This window comes from Kluyveromyces marxianus, chromosome 6 (assembly GCF_001417885.1).
Source record: "Kluyveromyces marxianus DMKU3-1042 DNA, complete genome, chromosome 6".
NCBI lineage: Eukaryota > Fungi > Ascomycota > Saccharomycetes > Saccharomycetales > Saccharomycetaceae > Kluyveromyces > Kluyveromyces marxianus.
This window is the reverse complement of record NC_036030.1, coordinates 296672-316400: the sequence shown is the minus strand read 5'-3', so window position 1 is coordinate 316400 and position 19729 is coordinate 296672. Positions and strand designations below refer to the sequence as shown.

General features: G+C 43.2%; 12 protein-coding genes and 1 non-coding gene across 13 annotated transcripts; 7 read left to right on the top strand and 6 right to left on the bottom strand.

Moving 5' to 3' along the window:
* Window positions 1-255: 255 nt before the first annotated feature.
* REX4 (putative 3'-5' exonuclease) lies at window positions 256-1125 on the bottom strand (the record flags this gene model as incomplete). The annotated part of the gene is made up of 1 exon (XM_022820797.1): window positions 256-1125. The coding sequence occupies one exon, from the start codon at window positions 1123-1125 to the stop codon at window positions 256-258; it is 870 nt and encodes a 289-aa protein (XP_022677224.1).
* A 627-nt stretch (window positions 1126-1752) lies between these two features.
* On the top strand, window positions 1753-5028 carry AVO1 (Avo1p; the record flags this gene model as incomplete). Its single annotated transcript, XM_022820796.1, has 1 exon — window positions 1753-5028. One exon carries the CDS (start codon window positions 1753-1755, stop codon window positions 5026-5028), a length of 3276 nt encoding a protein of 1091 aa, XP_022677223.1.
* Window positions 5029-5176: 148 nt separating this feature from the next.
* On the bottom strand, window positions 5177-6655 carry ATG42 (carboxypeptidase C; the record flags this gene model as incomplete). Its single annotated transcript, XM_022820794.1, has 1 exon — window positions 5177-6655. One exon carries the CDS (start codon window positions 6653-6655, stop codon window positions 5177-5179), a length of 1479 nt encoding a protein of 492 aa, XP_022677222.1.
* Window positions 6656-7333: 678 nt separating this feature from the next.
* Window positions 7334-7543, top strand: ATP19 (F1F0 ATP synthase subunit k; the record flags this gene model as incomplete). The annotated part of the gene is made up of 1 exon (XM_022820793.1): window positions 7334-7543. The coding sequence occupies one exon, from the start codon at window positions 7334-7336 to the stop codon at window positions 7541-7543; it is 210 nt and encodes a 69-aa protein (XP_022677221.1).
* Window positions 7544-7843: 300 nt separating this feature from the next.
* BRX1 (ribosome biogenesis protein BRX1) lies at window positions 7844-8722 on the bottom strand (the record flags this gene model as incomplete). The annotated part of the gene is made up of 1 exon (XM_022820792.1): window positions 7844-8722. The coding sequence occupies one exon, from the start codon at window positions 8720-8722 to the stop codon at window positions 7844-7846; it is 879 nt and encodes a 292-aa protein (XP_022677220.1).
* Window positions 8723-9379: 657 nt separating this feature from the next.
* On the top strand, window positions 9380-11740 carry MDM20 (Mdm20p; the record flags this gene model as incomplete). Its single annotated transcript, XM_022820791.1, has 1 exon — window positions 9380-11740. The coding sequence occupies one exon, from the start codon at window positions 9380-9382 to the stop codon at window positions 11738-11740; it is 2361 nt and encodes a 786-aa protein (XP_022677219.1).
* A 775-nt stretch (window positions 11741-12515) lies between these two features.
* MNN2 (alpha-1,2-mannosyltransferase MNN2) lies at window positions 12516-14366 on the top strand (the record flags this gene model as incomplete). Its single annotated transcript, XM_022820790.1, has 1 exon — window positions 12516-14366. One exon carries the CDS (start codon window positions 12516-12518, stop codon window positions 14364-14366), a length of 1851 nt encoding a protein of 616 aa, XP_022677218.1.
* Window positions 14367-14818: 452 nt separating this feature from the next.
* On the top strand, window positions 14819-15493 carry GRX7 (glutathione-disulfide reductase GRX7; the record flags this gene model as incomplete). Its single annotated transcript, XM_022820789.1, has 1 exon — window positions 14819-15493. The coding sequence occupies one exon, from the start codon at window positions 14819-14821 to the stop codon at window positions 15491-15493; it is 675 nt and encodes a 224-aa protein (XP_022677217.1).
* A 229-nt stretch (window positions 15494-15722) lies between these two features.
* On the top strand, window positions 15723-16223 carry APC11 (anaphase promoting complex subunit 11; the record flags this gene model as incomplete). Its single annotated transcript, XM_022820788.1, has 1 exon — window positions 15723-16223. The coding sequence occupies one exon, from the start codon at window positions 15723-15725 to the stop codon at window positions 16221-16223; it is 501 nt and encodes a 166-aa protein (XP_022677216.1).
* Window positions 16224-16380: 157 nt separating this feature from the next.
* Window positions 16381-16453, bottom strand: KLMA_R606. The gene has a single exon. It is a non-coding gene; the product is annotated as a tRNA-Thr (tRNA).
* A 712-nt stretch (window positions 16454-17165) lies between these two features.
* On the top strand, window positions 17166-18029 carry IPP1 (inorganic diphosphatase IPP1; the record flags this gene model as incomplete). Its single annotated transcript, XM_022820787.1, has 1 exon — window positions 17166-18029. The coding sequence occupies one exon, from the start codon at window positions 17166-17168 to the stop codon at window positions 18027-18029; it is 864 nt and encodes a 287-aa protein (XP_022677215.1).
* A 71-nt stretch (window positions 18030-18100) lies between these two features.
* On the bottom strand, window positions 18101-18766 carry TRP1 (phosphoribosylanthranilate isomerase TRP1; the record flags this gene model as incomplete). Its single annotated transcript, XM_022820786.1, has 1 exon — window positions 18101-18766. One exon carries the CDS (start codon window positions 18764-18766, stop codon window positions 18101-18103), a length of 666 nt encoding a protein of 221 aa, XP_022677214.1.
* A 219-nt stretch (window positions 18767-18985) lies between these two features.
* Window positions 18986-19396, bottom strand: HHT1 (histone H3; the record flags this gene model as incomplete). The annotated part of the gene is made up of 1 exon (XM_022820785.1): window positions 18986-19396. The coding sequence occupies one exon, from the start codon at window positions 19394-19396 to the stop codon at window positions 18986-18988; it is 411 nt and encodes a 136-aa protein (XP_022677213.1).
* Window positions 19397-19729: the final 333 nt, after the last annotated feature.

Here is a 19729-nt window from a genome sequence, read left to right as displayed (position 1 = left end):
TGTGTAGTATTTGTTAACTATTTTAACTAAATGTATACTATTAGACTATTCGTATTCACCTATATTAACCACCGCGTACCGAGGAGAGACATACAGTTTGCCTTTTGATGATATTTCTTTATATGCAAAATATATATAGGTGAGTGTGTGTGTGTGTGTGTGTGCTTACATACATTGGAGATATCTTTAATAGAATACACCTCATTTTTTTATTTTTATGAGCTCCCCAAAAGAGAATTGTAATTAGTTCTTAGTCTATGGCCCGCCAAATTGCTTGTTATGCAACTTTTCAAATTCCAATTTATCCGATTTATATAAAAGCATTGTTGCTCTTGCATCTTCAATTGAACTGTGCTCTCCCTCCTGAATATCCAATTTCAGAACTTCCTTCGTGAGCTTCTTTAGACTTGGAGTTTTCCCCTCGCTGTACTTTTGTCTGAACGGCATATGTCTTGAAGTATCTCTGATCATTTTTCTAGGATGTGACAGCATTAAAGCTGCTAGATCATGATGAACAGAGTGTCCTACAAGGATTCTTCCATTCAACACGTTGGCAACCTGTTTTTGACACTCTTGTTTCGTCACAGCATTGGCCATCATATGAGGCTTTATACCACTGACCCAAGTTCTCCAGTCTGTTACTGGCTCTTCTGGTCTGACGAACAAATCTAACACCACATTTCCGTAGTAGTTGACAATGGAAACTCTAGCCAACGCGTTCTCCTTACCCTCAGGACCAACCCCAACAAATTCACAGTCCATTGCAATGTACTTACCCACTTCATTTGTCCTGGATGATTTATTAGTAGCAATGTCTTCCGTCAATTTTTGTTTCAACACAGAGTCTGCCCCATCGCTAGCCTCGCTAGGCCGTTTCGTCGATCTTTCTTTCTCCACTTTTTCAATTTCCCTATTCATGGTAGCCACCATATCCATGATCTTGGAGCTGTTCTTGGGCTTTATAACACCTGCTGCTCCTTTTCTGTCCTCAACATTTCCTTTCTTTACCTTCGCGCTAGGTTTAGTACTACGCTTTTTCTTCGAAACATCATTCTTCTTCTTTTTGCTCGACTTTACAGATTCATCTGACTTCACCAAGTTCAACCAATTACTCGACAGCACCATATCTACCTATCTATCTATAGTAATATCACCTTTCAAGTTTCCCTTCTTCTTCTTCTTCTGCTATACAATGAAGAACACCCGACTATTATCCTCGATATATCAAAACCCTAACTTCAACTCCAAATATAAACCTTTTGCTAAAATCCTGCTAAATGCTCACGCCACAAGTCAGCAGTGAAATACCCTGCACTAACGCATCAAAAGCTCATCGTTATCGAAGCTCATCGCATCGCATCGCATAGAAATTATTCAAACCTAAGGCGATGAGCTTTGAAATTTTGCGACAAAAAGAAATTCATGGAACTTTCCTCTTGGGCGGAATTTTTCAGCAGTAAAGGTCATGTCGAGAGTTGAACCGGGGACCTTGACCTTTCTTTTTCAAGACATTCTCTTGATATTTTTGAATATTACGCAGAAACTTTTGTTAAGGGAATAAGCGTGCACATTTAGAAAGCTTGGGTAAAGTTGTTAAAAGAACAACGAAATAAGCATATAAGACGCGTCTATTGAGCAATTATACTAGCCAAATCAATTGAGATTCTGAAATAGTATATTGGGGTTTTCTCCTGGTTCTTTTTTTACCACTGGATTGAGGAAATATTCTCACATTTGTATCCTTTTGGAAGCATGGATGTTGAAGTAACAATTAACAAGCTTCGAGCCAGGTTCTTGAAACAGAGCTCTGAAAAGGATCAATTGAATCGAATTATTAAGCCGTATGGTGAGATAAATGATACAGTTCTGCAATTGTACAAAGGGGATGATGGTTGTAATTTATTGCAGTCGCTAGACTCACCTCCAATAGCGGGTTCATATATTAAGCAAAGCCGAGCTACAGGTAATTATATTAGTGGTACGGGGTCTAAACTGTTTTCTAATTCGAATAACAATACGATGGTATCGTTGGTGGAAGAAGAGGAGGAAGTATTGGGGCTGAGGCCGAATCCCAGTATTATGAAAGTTCCTTCTGTGAAAAAGAACAATTCGAGTCCCGATATTTCGGAGAAGTCGCGGTCCAGAACACAGTCGATCATTGCTGATACTAGCAGTTTGAAGAATAAGATGGTTCATAGTTTACATCGTAGAGGTAGCGATTTGTCGTTACAGAGAAGTACTTCTAGGGCGTCTGAAAAGCTGAAAACGGTGAAGAAGTCTGGTCTTCGGCTCAGCAGGTTGTTCCGTTCGTCGAGCAATGCGTCTAAGGACAGCAAAGGGAGTGGTGCTGGTAAGGCGATATTCATAAGCGGAAGATCCAGGGCAGGTTCCCTGAAAAAGCCGGCACTCAACTTGTATGACCACTTTCTTTACACGCACGAGGGTCTCAATAATTTGGAAGATGACGACGATGATGATGATGATAAATACGAGTATGATAAGGGTGCAGTGGTGAACTTCTTTGGGAAAGAAAAACGTAATAATAACTCTTCTAGCAGTTTGACGTTAGACGAGAAGGCTAAGTCTGCGAAGAGGAACACTTTCCTTGAGAATTTCCCATTGAATCCGCACAATATTCTACAAAGCTCAGATACTGTGGGTTCTAATGACAGTGGGGAGAAACGAAACAAAGTGAATAAAGTGCAGAATAAGAAAAATAAGCAGAACGAAAATACAGCGCTTACTGCTGCTGCTGCTGCTGCTGCTGAAAATGACACCACTTCTTCGTATATTGAGTCTTATTTGAATCAGCCAGATTTGAAACCATTTGACCAACCAAATGAAATAAGCACTAGCTCTCCTTCCAAATTGAGAGGTATATCGTCGCATTTGAATGATAGAGTCAGTGTTAGCAATTTCAATTCCCCGAACTTGTTAATAGACGGTGATGATGAGAGCAATGGCATTCACGATGATGTATCCTCATATGGTGAGTCTCTTTTGGATTCAGACTTTAGCGGGGATGACTTTGAATCGAGCCAAGTGCCTTCCTCTGAGCTATCTTCTATGACGTTTGATTCACATGACATACCTAGCAACTCCATTCCTCAATCACGAACCATGGCTATGTACCATTCAGCCGATGAGTCAAAATTGGATAATGAGTTGGATAAGGCTACTAAACTACTACACATGGCGAATAGGGCTCACAGAGAAGTATTGTCCCAATCTGTCCCTAAGGATGCGGCCACTAACTCTTCGAAACGTACTTTAAGCTCCTCCCAATCGGAACAGCGTGCAAATGGAAGTACACACCACCGCAACTCTGGATCAACCACTTTTTCTAACCGTTCAAGACACCTCAAGCCTATCAACGGACACAGAAGGACGTCCTCGAATTTGACTGAAACGAGCATTGATGAGGATGACGAAGTTGATGATTCTAAACAAGAGGAACCTGAACTTGTCATTGAAAAGGTTGATGTACCCTCTTCTAAAAATAAAAGTGAATCAGCGTTATCTGCTATGTTTAATAAGGATAAAGTCACACAGATGAATCCCTTGGAATACTTTTCAGGTGTATCTGCGGTTAAGGAACTTCCAAGGAATTCCTTGAAATTGGACGTTTATATCCAAGATTCCAAGGCTTATAAAAGGAAACCATTCACCATTGCTGTTAAGAAATCTGCAACGGTGTTCGAAGTATTGGGATACAGCTTATACTGCTACTCTACAGAATTTAAACCTCCCGACTCAACCGGAGAGCTTTCTCCAGATGAAATTGTTAATCCCAATTACTTTACGCTTAAGATTGTTGACGAAGACGGTGAACCATTTGAAGATAATTTTGGTGTCCTTGAAAGAACCCAAAAAATTGATACCGTCTTTGATAATGAGGTGGTTATATGCCATGTTACTAGTGATGAACAGTTTAAGATGAATGAAAAGGAAACTCCGTTGCCGGCAGTGATGAAAGATACAGGAGTAGTCCAAGAACCACCAGATAACTCGCCTCATATTAACCAATTAAGTTACTATAAGTCAATCTTACCAGCAAACTCTCTGCAACCTTCGAATACCGGTTCCAATATTGTAACCATTAAGGTTTTCTTGTATCCGAACTTAAACCCACAATTTAACTTCACGAATATAAAAGTACCAGTGTCTTCAAAGATAAACGAAATTTTGGTGTCTTATTGTAAGTTGAAGAATCTTGATCCATCAGATTATGTACTCAAATTGGAAAACAGAGACCTCATTCTAGATTTAAACGATTATATCACAAGTTTGGATGGTAATTATAAACTTGAGGTCCTCAAGAAAAGAGACGCAAGGACCAAGAAGTTTGACAGAATGAAAGCAACCAATCAGCCAGTACTACAAACAATTCAGAGTACAGAATTAACTCCTTTAACTTTAACAATGGCGAACGATAACAGATTCATGCAGAAGAACAGAGAAGATGAAGAGGCTAAAGAGGCTGTAAAGGAAGAGACAGGGGAAGGAAAAACCACTTCGACCACGAAAAGTTTGTTCAACATGAGCAAACATAACCACACTTCATCGGCTTCTGGTTTCTTCAAACTGAAAAATACGTCAAAAACATCGTTAAAGTCTGGTAAACTCGGCGTCACTTCCAAAAGGTCAAGCAGCATTTCTGGTAATACTAGTTATAAGGACCTATTCACTGGATCGTATTACAAGTATAAGGTGTGGCGGAGACAACAAATGTCATTTATCAACAAGCATGAAAGAACATTGGTGATCGATGGTGATTACGTGTACATCAGCGGACCTGATGGAGACCTTAACTGGACTCATGAAAACGTCAAAACTAAATCATTCCATGTCAGTCAAATTACGTTGGTTAAAAGATCAAAAAGAGTTCCTGAATACTTCAAAATTTTTGTGCACAGACCAGACAGAGAACGTAGATATTACTTTGAAGCTGTCTCTGCCGAAGAATGTGTTGAGATAATTACCAGGTTGCAAAATTTGATTAGGGTTTATAGGATGAACCAACGATGATGTAAAAGAGGAATTGATTAAAATATAATACATAGTACACATGTATAAAAAGTTTATGTATGGGACAAATACAGGACCAAGAACCAAAAGTATGTTATGTTAGCAAAATAAATTGTCTCTTTATTATCATAATATATGAAAGAGCCTTTCAGTTTTTGCCATCAACGGCACGAATCCAAGAGTTTAAAAATTGTAAAGAGTTCTCAGGTTGATCATGAGGCACCATATGACCAGCATCGTATACTCTCAAGAATGTGAGCGACCCATATGATTTGGCTTCACCTAAAGCTTCATTTGTCTCTTCGTTTATCCATTTTTGCAAACTTTGCTTCTCATACTCTTCGTGGTACTTCCATTCAAGCTTGTCAGTCCATGCCATATTTCCTAGCCAGTTGCAAATGTAATCCTTATCACCAGCATAGATTAAAACATCAATGTCTTTGTCGACCAGTTCTGCGACATACTGATGGAACGGTTTGGGGCTGTCTCCCGAGAAGGAGAACCCAATGCCTACGTCTCTGCTGCAACTTTCGAACTTGTTCACCTCAACTCCCAATGCTTCCTGGACCTCTTCTAAGTTCAAGTATTCGGTAATGTATACCTCCTCTTTAAAGCAAGCGCCAGAGAATTCAGGAGCATCGCAGGTAGACCGTATATCGTAGTTACTTCTTCCAGATTTTTCATACACCCCTGTAATCTGTTGTTCGCAATAGAGATCGGCAATGGTACATGGGATTAATGAGTTCGATTTATAACAGCGTTCGCTGAGAGTCACGCATGTGGGCACACTGTCGTTCATTTTTTTGCAATCTTCTGGTTCAAGAACCGAAGGATAGCCACCTCTACCACAGGCCATTGGTTCATAGTACTGATACTGTGTTTGAGGATCGGTAAATCCATTTCCTATCAACACAGATGAAAGCTTGAAGGAAGAATCATCCTCGTGAACGACAGCAATCTCATGCGCAATCTTAGGAAGATAGTGTCCTGCATACGACTCACCAGATATGTGGAAAGAGTTGTTTCTCAAGTGTGGGAACCTTTCAAAGAACAATTCTAAGAAAATGTACACATCTTCCGCTGCAGCATCGGTATTTGTAACCTTAGAATCACCATAGGAAAAGCCAACGCCCACTGGCTGATCCAAAAATATCACCGACGCATTCGAGTTCCACGAATATGGGTTGTATACAGGCTTCAAATCCACATTAATTGAGGATGGACCCAATTCGAAGAACAACCCAATAAGAGATGAGCATCCTGGACCCCCATTCAACCAAAGAATTACCGGATCATTCACAGGATCATTTCTAGACTCGAAAAACCAATAGAAAAAGTGCTTCGAGTCCTTATAGTCCAAGTATCCGGCCCATTGGTTCACAGTATCGATGCCTAGAGATTTGGGATCTACAGGCTTAATTCTCAAAGAATATGCGTCATCAATGCTAGAAGTGAAAACACTAAAGTCGCTCGTTTCCTTGGTTTTCTTTTGAGACCCATCCAGGGCTAAGTCTTGCTGGATTAATCCATTGATATACCGCTGTGGGAAGATGGACTCTAACGATATGGCTGAAACTGCAATTGTCCAGCTGCAGAAACACAAAATCAATTGAGTAAGCACCATCATTTTCACGTTTACGTTCAAATGGGACCCACTCTTGATAATTCTAATATCTACTTATATACACACATCAATTACCAGAACACAATACAGGTGTAATATAGATCTAATGGGACAGTAAGATGTGCGGTCATTAAGGGAAGAAAGGCTGCTTATCAGATTTCAGGACTGCTGCTTCTTTTTTTTTTTTTTTTTTTTTTTTTTGAAACTTTTTTGATATTGGTCACGTGATGTGACTCTCGGGAATTTGATAACCTCACCAGTGGATCGCACAGTAACTGTGAGTTAAAAGCTGAGAAAAAGATATCTGTATGCGCCATGAGCCAGTACCAAAGCCTACCTGTCGTACGGTCTCCCAGCATCGTGAATGGCGTAAACATGCACCCTTTAGCGAGCGAGAAGCACGGTTTCTTCTCTTCTCCGATATGATTGGTCAGACATATGGTGCGGTGTGTGGGTGTGTTGAAGTTTTGCACGCTTCCCGAATGTATGAAAAATTTCAAGATTTTACCGAAATCCTACTAAGACAGATCTTTAACCATTTGAAGAACGTATAGAGAGGTTTTTTGGAAAGGGTTTTTGTATTTAGCGGAGTTTCTGTTAGGGTATTTGGTTTGTTGTTTTATTGTTTGGCTTTGTTTTTGGAGCAACAACACAACAACACATTGCTAGAAATATTCAAAGATGAGTGGTGCATACACAATTTTAGGTAGAACTGTCCAACCACATCAATTGGCTCTTGGTACTTTGGGAGCTGTGTTGTTGTTGGTTGTTCCAAACCCATTCAAGGGTAAGCCAGCAGCCAAGCCATTGTTCACTGCCTCTTCGAAGGAGGAAGAAGATTTCATCAAGGCTTACTTGGACAAGCACATTACCAATGCCGAAAAGCACTAAATGAAACGATATGGAAGGTATAAACGAAGGTACGGTGTGTGAACATTAAAAGAAATTAAGGTGTTTATAGTTATGAGGCCCTGGGCTTGGATATAAGACATAAAATCAAAAATTAAATATTCTCCTACCATTTCAAAAGGTATAGTATGTAAAGGAATAAACGAATTAAGATCCCAGTATTCAAAAAATATGCGAAATAGGGCTATACTTGAGATATATATAGATATATATTGTATGTAAAAGTAGTGTACAGTGGGAGGGGGAAGTCTATTCTCTGATATTGTTTGTTTCTAATCCTTTTTAATCCTTGAACAAAGCATCGTTGGACAATGGATCCACAGCTAGGACGTTTTCCCTCTTCTTGAGCTTTCTCTCGGCAGCAGCCTCGGCTCTGGTCCTGGCAGCATTGGCAGCCTGTTGCTTCATTTGCGCTCTGACGACGTTTGGAGAAACATATTGCTTGTTTTCGTAGATCTTTGGACCACCGAACGAACCTTCAAGGATCAAAATTGGGGTCATGACGAATCTAGGACCTATTTCGACCAACGAAGTCTCGTCCTCTTCTTTTTCCTCGTATTCAACAGTGTTTCTGGCCTCGTGCGATATCTCATACGTTCTGACCCAAATCTTATCGTCTACTATGCTGAACGACATCACATGGTCGATGAATGGCTTCATTTTCCTGGCTTGTGGAGGCACACCAAAGTTGTGAATGAATAGCTCCTTGATCAAACGGTAGTGGGGTTGCGTGTCGAATCTCCCATCAAAGGACAAAATTGGTCTCGAACCCTTCAAACAGTTACCAGTGAAGTTTAGCTCGTCCATCGTGTGCAAGTTTTGCAAGTAAAACTTGATAGTTGGCCCGTTTGGAGGCTTTGATAGCCATAGGTACAAGTCCTGGTGCTTTCTGGCCTCGAAGAAAATAATATTGTTACAGTTGTACAACTCAGCAATTTCATTCAACTGCCCAAGATCCTTCTTCGTATCTAGCTTAGGCTCCTTTCTGGAGTGTGGCAACAAACTGTTCAAGTCCTGGATCAAGTGACGGTGTCTATACGTCACACCTCTGGAAGAAATAAGTAGCGTACGCTGCTTGTTCATGAACTGTTTCTCATTACCACTGTTGCTCTTCTTGCCATCCTTCTCTTTACGAGATAAAGTCTTGTAAATACTGGACATTGTTACTTTTTTGTATGTCTTGATGTGCTTACTATCCTTTAATACCTTGTTAATAAACAACACACACTACACTCACAAACCTAGCTTAGACTCTTGTAAATAAACGAACGATGCTGTCTACCTGTCTACCTGTCTACCTCATCGCATCGCATCGCATAGATTTTTCATTGTTAAATTTTTTTTTTCTTAGGAAAAAAAGAAACTACCTAGCTCATCTCTTGGATTTTGGTGCCAGAAACTACAACAAGTTGCGACTACTGGCGCCTTACTTGGTCCATAGACGGTCGTTCAAGCGGGAAAGAAGGACGGATAGTAGTAGATCATATTTCTGGCCATGGTTCGGGTGAAATAAGGCCTTGAATGAACCTCTATTGCACCAGTCTCTTTGCGTTTGTTCGTTTGTGTTGGATATGTATGGATATAGCTTCGTTTATGTCCGGGTAACATATATTCGGTAACTGAAGAAGAAAGAAAAAAAAAAAAAAAAAAGGCCATATATGATTCAAAGGCCATCTTGAATCCAGCGAAATGGTGGTAGATGAAGTGGTTTATCAGTAGTTTTCAGAGCCATAAAGGATCATCTGGAACCAGAAAATTGGCTGTATTGGTATTTGTGCTGCTATAGTTTACTGAGGTTCTGAATTGAGCGTGGAAATAATGAACTCAGAGGATCACCAGTTGTTCCAACTTTTGGACCGAGAATTATTCAAGAAAGCAGCACAGTTCGTAAGCTCTTTGCAGAAAAGGTACCCATCTGCTACATATTATAAGATTTTGGATCAGTATGTCAAGTTCAGACAAAGTCCTACGAAATACTCGTTTGAGAAAGGGTTGAAACAGATTTTAGACGCAAAATCGCCGCCAAGCGATGCGAAGTCATTGTCTATGTGTCACCGGTTTTTATTGGAGCTTGGATTTGACACATCAAGGGCGTTGGAGCCTTACGAAAGGGCTATGATGAAGTATGCGAACTCTGAGACGTGTTATGATTGGTTTTTGGAGTCGTTGAAGGATCTCAATTGGAGACATTTGTGCAAGAGTAGTTTCCAAATGTCTAAGGTGAACGAAAAGTCGAAATCGAGGCTCTTCCAGTTCTGGAACAGTGTTGCCACTGTGGTGTGGATCCAGTTGGACAAAGGCAGTCTAAGTGAAAAGGAGCTGGATATTGTGCCTAGGTTGGTGTACAAGTTGACGAGTGATTTAAAACCGTTTGAAAACGAGCAAGAGTTGATTGTGTATTGCAAAGTGTGCGAGTTATTCGGCGACGATAAGTCGAGGGAGATTGTTGACGAGATCATTAAATTCTGGAAGGAGGGGACGTTCTTGGACCTTTACTTGAAGAACTTCTTGATGGATCATTTGAAGAAACTGGAGGAACACAAGCTCACTTGGAAATACGGAATTTCTCTGTTGAACAATCTTGACGACTATGGGATCTTGCAGAACATCATTGAGGCTGGTCACAAGATGGACAAACCCTTTGCTGAGGTGATGGAAGTGCTGAAACAGAAGAGCTCTAGGAACTACATGCTCGCTCGGGTGTACGCTGCTAAGCTGTACGGCAGCGAACAACTTGACGAGGTTCTGTTCCAATTCATTGAAAAGTACCACGACAAGCCAAGTTGTCCCGTTGATTTGCAGAGCTTGGATATGGATAAGGACAAGCTGAGGGCCATGTTTGAGAAACTTCCATCGGGGCTCATTCACGACAAGGCAATGTCGGAGCTATTTGGTAAAGGAGACCACTTGCAATTGTTCTTGAAATACAAGGACTCGCTCTCTACGAAGCCCAAGACCGATTATTCAGACTGTTCGTATTTCGTGTTGGAGATCGTCAAGAACCTATGCGCCGACAGCAATATCACTCTACAGAACGTGGTTGCATCTATATCGATATTAGAGGGCTACCAAAACGTGGACCCCTTCAATTACGATACCAGGGTATGGTTGGTCTTGTTGTACACGTATATGGGTTTGCCCGAGAAGGCTTATAGCCATTTGCAGACATTAAACATCAAGAATGTACAGAACGACTTGGTGTACCACTGGCTATATACCCGGTTCTCGACCATATTGCCAAACAAGAACTACAGCTACTGCCAGAACATCTTGGCTCCGCAGTCGATTTACGCTTCCTTGAAAAACATGAGCGGGTTCCTGGTGGCCGCTTTCGAGCGCAAGAGCTGGTGCAAAGTCCCGGGCATCATCGACTTCTACGAGAGGATGTTCAAATCTTTCACGAGGTGGAGCATAATGGCAGAAACGTTGCAACTCTCGAGATTGCTAAACGAAAAGAAACTCGACCAGTACAAACCGCTCATCGAATCGCTCCAGACGTTCGGCATGGAAAACTTCCACGAAATGAGCTGGAGCGACAACAGGGACTTCCAGATCTTCGACCAACGGGGCGGCGAGGACGTGTCCTCGCCCACGCCCACGTTCCACAAGATCATGGCCCCAATACGTGTCGACAACGCATGGCTCAAAATCAGCATTGCCAGAGAGCTAATCTTCTACAGTCTAGCAAAAAACGAAAAGAACAAGTTCGTAGACGATACCTTAGCCCAAGAGGAAACACTCACCAAATCCTTGTCGACTCACGAACTCTGGACCTGGCGCATCATCCGCCTGCTATACGAATCCCTAGACTCATCTGACTCTATAGACTACAAAAGACTAGCACAATTGATAGAAGCTTGCCCGCCTTTTGTCGAGTCAACCTGGGAGGCAAACCACAGCTACTTGATCACATTGGCAACCTTGAAGAGCCTGGACCAGTTGAAGCGCATCAAGGACAAAGACCTCAGACAACTCATCAAGAACAAGATAAAGGAAACAAGAGACTCATGCACCGCCTTGTTCGGTGCCTACAAAGACCTCGTCAACGCCATGGCCGCACCCGCATCTCCAAACCCGCCACACCTCCACTCGCTGTTCGAGGCCACCGCATACCAAAACCTCGCTCCAGAGATCGCTCAAGAGATCGCTCAGGGCCTCAAGGCCGTGCGCAACATCTAAAATGTGTGTGTGTGTATATGTATATGTATATGTATATATATATGGCGCGGTGTGTGGGTGCATTCCCGTTCCGCGCTCTGGAACGTTTTGCATAGAAACCTGCGCATTTCCATGCATATTCCACGTGATTATCTCTCGAAGATCAAAAACCCGTTCCAAAAATACCCACCCACCTACCACCCGGGAAACAGTACCGGTCGATCGACGCATGCAAAAGGGTCCCCTAATACCCCCGGAAAAAGAAAATTTATCAAACTCCCGTCCGTATTCTCGGCTTAGCTGTATATATAGCAACAACCACTGTATCTATCTAATCGATGCGCGGTGCATGATGCATGCATGCACTCTCTTATTTACGCTAAGAAAGAAAAAAAACCGCACTTAAAGGAGCATGGAAAACAGAAAACAGGAACTCTGACGTCCAAGCAAAATCGAAAGCAAAATAAAGGCGTCCTGACTTGTCAGAAGACAACTGTATAGTATTATATAGTATTATATATATTTTTTGTCGTTTTTCTCAGCATGGAAAAGTGTCAAATGAAAAAAAGATAATAAACATTGAAAAAAAAAAAATTGAATAGTATCCATCACAACTAAGAAACTGAACAAAAAACAAAGGATATAGTGTGGGATCAGAGTGTCGGCTGGGCTGTATTAGGACAGTTTGTGTAAGGAATTTTGGGGATTGAATTTGTAAGTTTAAAGTTCGAAAGAATTGAGGAATTTTCGAAGGTTGTAGAGTGTTTTTTTGCCGATAAAATTTGTAAAATTCGATATGGTAGTCTCGCGAAAACGGATGCAGAAGCTGGTCAAAATAGTTGCTATAGCTGGGCTATTAGTGTTTTTGTTGACGCATGCGGGATCGTACTTGAGCCCTGATATGAGTGTGGACCAATATGCGGGAGCGTTGAAGGAATACGTTGACAAATACAAGGAAGATCACGAAAAGGCGGTGGTTGACGATAAGACGGTGGGTAGTGGGGAGGAAGTAGGAGCGGGAATTGGGTCCAAGCCTGTGAGCAATGGTAAGACGGAAGGATCAGGGTCGAGCGGGAAGAATTCGAAGGTTTCCTCTTCTTCTGGAGAGAGAGAGTTGCTCAAGTCGTTTTTCGGACGTGCGTTCCAGTACGTGAAAGAGTATGGACCAGAGGGAGTTAACACGCCTAATTATGACCCCAATTGTAATCTCAAGGGCGATATTGGATACAGGAAGGATAATGTGAACGAGTGGTGGAAACTTACCGGTAAGGAGCTATCGAATTGTTTGAAGCTTACAAAGAAACAGATCGCGATGCTCAAGGACGGACATACCAACTATGTGCGTGCGATTAACGAGATGAAGCTTCCGGCAAATGCGTACAGTGGTGATGGTATTGTTACCGTTGGTGGTGGGAAGTTCTCGATTATGGCATTTTTGATTATCAAGACGGTGAGAAATTTCGGAACCACTTTACCTGTGGAAGTGTTTATCCCTCCCAATGACGAAGGAGACGACGAGTTCTGCAACGTGTTGCTTCCAAAATACAATGCGAAGTGTATCTATCTCTCGGATGTGCTTCCAGACGATGTGATCCAAAAGACAGAGTTCAAGGGCTACCAGTTCAAGTCTTTGGCCATGATTGCGTCGAGTTTCCGGAACTTGTTGCTATTAGATGCCGATAACTTCCCTATCAAACCTTTGGACAATATATTCGACGAGAAGGTTTACAAGGAGAACGGGCTTGTTCTATGGCCGGACTTCTGGAGACGTACTACGCACCCTGTGTACTATGATATCGCGAACATTCCGCTATCCTACCAAAGAGTGCGCAACACGATGGACGACGTCACGCCTCCATCCGTTTACACCCAGGATCTAAGCGATTTGTCCAAGGTCCCATTACACGACTTGGAGGGCACCATTCCAGATGCCTCCACTGAATCCGGCCAAATGATGATAAACAAGGTGCAGCACATCCGTACTGTCCTACTATCACTGTACTACAACGCTTATGGGCCTTCGTGGTACTATTCCATTTTCTCGCAGCGTTCTTCCGGAGAAGGTGACAAGGAAACGTTCATCGCGGCAGCCAACCACTACGGCTTGCCCTTCTACCAAGTCCGCTCCGAGCCTACCGTGGACGGCTACCACAAGGCAAACGGCGAAGGGTTCCGTGGGGTTTGTATGTTGCAGCACGATTTCGCGCAAGATTACGACAGATACCTCTTGGCACAAAAGGAAATCAAACAGAAGTACGCCAACAAGCCTGCGTCCTACGATCCGGACTACAAATACCAGGAGAGCTACCTAGAAAAATACTTCAGCGTTGACTCTGCTGACGTTATGTTTGTACACTCCCACTTGCCCAAGTTCGATCCAGTTGGCCTTGCCCTAACCAAGGATTTAATCGAAAACGGTAAGCACATCCGGTCGTACAGAAACCTACAGAGAATGCACGGCTACGACTTGGAATTGGAGGCGTTCAAGACCTTCAAGGAATACGTATGCAAGACAAGAGTCCACTTCAAGTATTTCGAAAAGGCTGTCAAATCAGAATCGGAATGGACTACCATCTGCAACTACGTTGATGAAAGATTGCAATACTTGAAACAAAGTCATGCAGACGCCCTAGAGGGAAAGTTTTGAACTTAAAAACTAACTAATTATCATCATCAACATAATCATCATCAAACATTCTGTCATCACCGCACTCTCAGTGCCGTTACAATAATTATATTATATGGAGGAAGAGAGTAAATAAGGTAAGAAAAAGAACATGAAAAGAACAAAAAAAAAAATTAAGAGCTTAATTCATTCTTGATCCTTCGGTTAACTTAATTGTACAGCGTAAATGCATTTTGTAGTTAATATAGCAAGTGACTTTTATACAACTGAACTTTTTTTACCTCGCTAGATTATGTCTTTAATAGTGTTTTCGTTTCTCTATGATTATTCCCCAAATTATAAAGAAATGCGAATATGATGAGACAAGAACAAGAACAAGAACAAGAACCTTTGAACGGGGAAGGTAGAGCCGGAGAGTAAACGAGGTTCTGGCTAAGGTATCTAGGGAGTATATAATACCAGAGACGATCAAGATGCTGAGCAAAAGAAATATTAGACTTTTGGGTCTCACTGGGATGCTACTATTTGTGCTTTTCTTCATTACAAGAAATGCACAATCGGCAACGCGTTCTTACCTTGATCCAAACAGCCCTACGGCTGCCAGTGCGCTTTCCAACAGCGAGAAGGTGGACAGTGAGATCAATAGCATCAAGCAAGACATATCTAACACCAAGGGCAACTCTGTGAGTGCCGACACGAAGGATGCAGTGAAGAGTGGTAATAACGGGAATGGGAAGGGCGTAGTCAAGACCAGCGAAGACGGCTTGGATGATGAAGACAAGTACAATCCAGAGGCTGAGTACAAGGAAATTCTCCAGAAATCGCCAATTGTGGTATTTTCCAAGACTTATTGTCCATACAGTAAGAGATTAAAGAGCATCTTGAAAGAGTACACTTTTGATCCGGAGTTCGTTGTAGTTGAGTTGGACAAGCACGAAAACGGGGCTGAATTGCAGAAGTTCATTGGTGGCAAGACCGGGAGGTCAACTGTTCCGAACGTTATCATCAATGGGATTTCGCGTGGAGGATGCGATGACTTTGCGGGATTGCACGATCAGAATACGCTTTTGGACAGTTTGAAACAATGGGGTGGGTCTACATTGACGGTTGACAAGCCCAAAAAGGGAGGTAACTCGGGGGTGCACTAGTTTGGTTGTATTTCTCATATTATTAGTTCCTAGTTATACATTTTATCGTATGTACATGCTATATACTTAGTTGACTGACGACTATAAAGGTTTTTCTTTTGTATGTGTCAAGCATTAAAATTGGGCTTACAAGAGGAATTACATCTCTAGATGAAGAGAGAGGGAGATAGAGGGAGATAGAGAGGGGGGTAGAGAGGGATAGGTAGGTGTATATCGAGGCAACAGCAGCATGAAAATAGAGGTTGTTGATGTGAGTTTGGTGAGCACTTGGGCTTGGGATATTCCAAGAGAGAGGAATGTGAAAGATTCGAAGATGAGGTCGAATTCGATGGCACAAAACGATGAGGAATGTGAAGATGTGGATATTGATAATATTGATAATACAGACACGGATACGGATGAGGAGGATGATGTGTGTGGGATCTGTCGAAACCGGTACGATGGGACGTGTCCGTCGTGCGAGTACCCTGGGAACGGGTGTCCGATAGTGTTAGGGTTGTGTAATCACAATTTCCATGTGCATTGCATCAAGCAGTGGTTGAGCACGGAGACATCGAAGGGGTTGTGTCCGTTGTGTCGACAGGGGTTTCAGTTGCGGCCGCAAGTGACGATCAACAAGCCTCACTACGAGGATTTCCGGCAGTTGTTGATGAGTGCGAGGCAGCACAACATCCCGATGGGTGGGCCGGACGTGGACCAAGAGATGATGGACGAGGGGTTCATACGGTGAGGTGGGGCAAGGTAAAGGTGGATATATAGAGGTGTAGGTGTAGGTGTAGTACTTGTAACAGTGTAACAGTATAATTGGTGCTAGAGTATGGCCATGGCCATGGGCTGGGGCCAGGGCCCTGCCATGCCCTTAGGCAGTAAAAACTGCAAAAAATAAATGCTTCCAACCAGAGTCGAACTGATGATCTCCACATTACTAGTGTGGCGCCTTACCAACTTGGCCATAGAAGCTACTTATTTGTTGGGGTCTCGAGGCCCGAGGAGCGTACTGTAGTGGTTGGGTATATTTCCAATCACGTGTCTTATAATCAAGATCTCGGGTATCTGATGAATCCATATTGTTTATTAGCTATATATCTAGTAACGTATGTTGATGCACCTGGGGATCTTGCATGACTATGTCGAGTGGTCATTGCCTAGATCTGTTGCCTCCTTATATAATAATTCAGATGGATAATGATGTTTCACCATGAAACATCCCTTATGTATCATCTTGATACTTAACCGCCTATTACATTGGTAGTTACCCTATCATAAGATATGCTCCGTCTCAACACGTACACACGGCACACTTCCGGTCAGGTGGGTGCCTCAGGGCGTCCCCCGGGTAACCAATGGTACCCCGGGTAACACCACAAAATTGTGGCGTCGCCTCCCAAAACTTGTGTTATCACGTGACATTCCCGTTTTATTTTTTTTCTCGCTCTCTGGAAACAAAAAAAAAAAAAAAAAAAAAAAATTCCCCGTCGAGGAAAAGCAAATGCCGTGAAACTTTGAAACTTTCCAGTATAAATAGGATTTTAGATTGACAACGTTGTCCAACTTCCAAAACGCAGGGTGAGGTAACAGGAGGTAACAGGAGACTCTCTCTCTTGGTCACAATTGTAACTTGTAAATTGTACATAGTCACCAGATATCAATTGAGGTACTCCCTATAGTAACAATGTCTTACACTACCAGACAAATCGGTGCCAAGAACACCTTGGACTACAAAGTTTTCATCGAAAAGGATGGCAAGCCAGTGTCTGCCTTCCACGACATCCCATTGTACGCTGACGAAGCCAATGGTATCTTCAACATGGTTGTCGAAATCCCACGTTGGACCAACGCCAAGTTGGAAATCACCAAGGAGGAGAAGTTGAACCCAATCATCCAAGACACCAAGAAGGGTAAGCTAAGATTTGTGAGAAACTGTTTCCCACACCACGGTTACATCCACAACTACGGTGCTTTCCCACAAACCTGGGAAGACCCTAACGAGTCCCACCCAGAAACCAAGGCTGTTGGTGACAACGATCCATTGGATGTGTTGGAAATCGGTGAACAAGTCGCATACACTGGTCAAGTGAAGCAAGTCAAGGTTCTTGGTGTGATGGCTTTGTTGGACGAAGGTGAGACCGACTGGAAGGTGATTGTGATCGACATCAACGATCCATTGGCTCCAAAGTTGAACGACATTGAGGATGTCGAGAAGCACTTGCCAGGTTTGCTAAGAGCCACTAACGAATGGTTCAGAATCTACAAGATTCCAGACGGTAAGCCAGAAAACCAATTTGCCTTCTCTGGTGAAGCCAAGAACAAGAAGTACGCTCTAGAAGTGATCAGGGAGTGTAACGAAGCTTGGAAGAAGTTGATTTCCGGTAAGTCTGCTGACGCTAAGAAGATCGATTTGACCAACACCACGTTGGTCGACACTGCCACTTACTCTGCCGAAGCTGCTGCTGCTGTTCCACCAGCACACGTCTTGCCAGACGAGCCAATCGACAAGTCCATTGACAAGTGGTTCTTCATCTCCGGTTCTGCTTGAGCTGGGTACTAGCTAGGGGAAATACAGTAATTATTACCTATGTATTCATTAACCAATGCTCTACTTACTTATTAGATAGATAGACCCCTCGCCTGTGATATGAAGGCAGCGATCTTGGCCATGTCCTTCTGGCCGTTAGTCTCGACACCTCCGCTGACGTCGACTCCGATGGCATGGGGCGCGAGGCTTGTGATGGCGTGGCGCACGTTATCTGGGGTGAGTCCTCCCGCGAGTATGAAGCGGGTGGTATTACCTTGGTTCTGACACCAGCTGGCCATGCCGTTCCAGTCGAGCTGCTGGCCCGTGCCACCTTCGCCCGAGTCGAACAGCACCAGCACGTTTTCCAGCTGGAGCTGTGCGACCGCTGGCGATGTCACCACGTCGCAGTCGCCAGGGAACTGGAACGCCTTGATCAACGTGATGTCCTTGGGGATCCATTTTCTCCATTGGACCACATCTTCGTTGCCGTGAAGCTGGATAACGTCTAGGTTGTATTCGTGGTACAGGGCGAGCACTTCTTCCAGAGGCTGGTTCCGGAACACCCCGACAAGCCTGGCCTGGTGATTCCCTTGGGAATGATTGCCCTGGTGAACCAGTTGTGAGATTTGTTTTGCTGTTGCTGGCGTGACGGTGCGTTTCCTGTTGGGGACGCATATGACTCCCAGCAGGTCTGCGCCGCGATCCAGCGCTGTTTGAGCAGCTTCAACAGACTGCAAGCCGCAGATCTTGACGAGCATGTCTGTGGACTAGACTAAGGCAGTTGTTATTCCTGAGAAAACCGTATATTACTCGATTGATATTAAACTATTATACACCTGGGATATACTTATTGCGCTTCTCTATTTTTTCCTAGGGGAAAAGAAGCGTTGAAAAAAACTGGACTAGCCAGTAAAATAAGTAGATAATAAAGATAGAATTAGAAGAGGAGAGGAAAGGAAGAGGAAAGGAAAGAACAATCACGATCTCTCACCTCTCAATCTTCTGGCCAACTTGATGTCCTTCTTTTGGATGGTGACTCTCTTGGCGTGGATGGCAGCCAAGTTGGTGTCTTCGAACAAGGAGACCAAGTAGGCTTCGACGGATTCTTGCAAGGCACCGATAGCAGAAGATTGGAATCTCAAATCGGTCTTGAAGTCTTGGGCGATTTCTCTAACCAATCTTTGGAAAGGCAACTTTCTGATCAATAGTTCGGTGGATTTTTGGAATCTTCTAATTTCTCTCAAGGCGACGGTACCTGGCTTATATCTGTGAGGCTTCTTGACACCACCGGTAGATGGGGCGGATTTTCTGGCAGCCTTGGAGGCTAGTTGTTTTCTTGGTGCTTTACCACCAGTGGACTTTCTTGCGGTTTGCTTGGTTCTGGCCATTTTAAATGCTTGGTTGGTGTGTTTCTCTAACTATATGTTTCCTATTACAAGAAGAACAGAAATTATCCAAGTGTCTGGCAGAAGGGACAGAAAAAACATGTTTCTGAAAGGTGCTTATATATGGGAAATTGCAGTTGGTCAGAAATGGGCCCCCCTGGCAGGTGGTTGGACGGTCATTTAGCGTGCTGTGCGGTTCACACGCGCTGGACCAGAAGTTCCTCGCGCGTGCTCTGGGCGATCGTCGAAAAAAAAACAAGCCGCCTTTCTTTTTCCCTTCCAGGGGGCTCGCGCGCCCAATCTTTTCCAATCTCTGACCGCAAATGGCCATAGTAT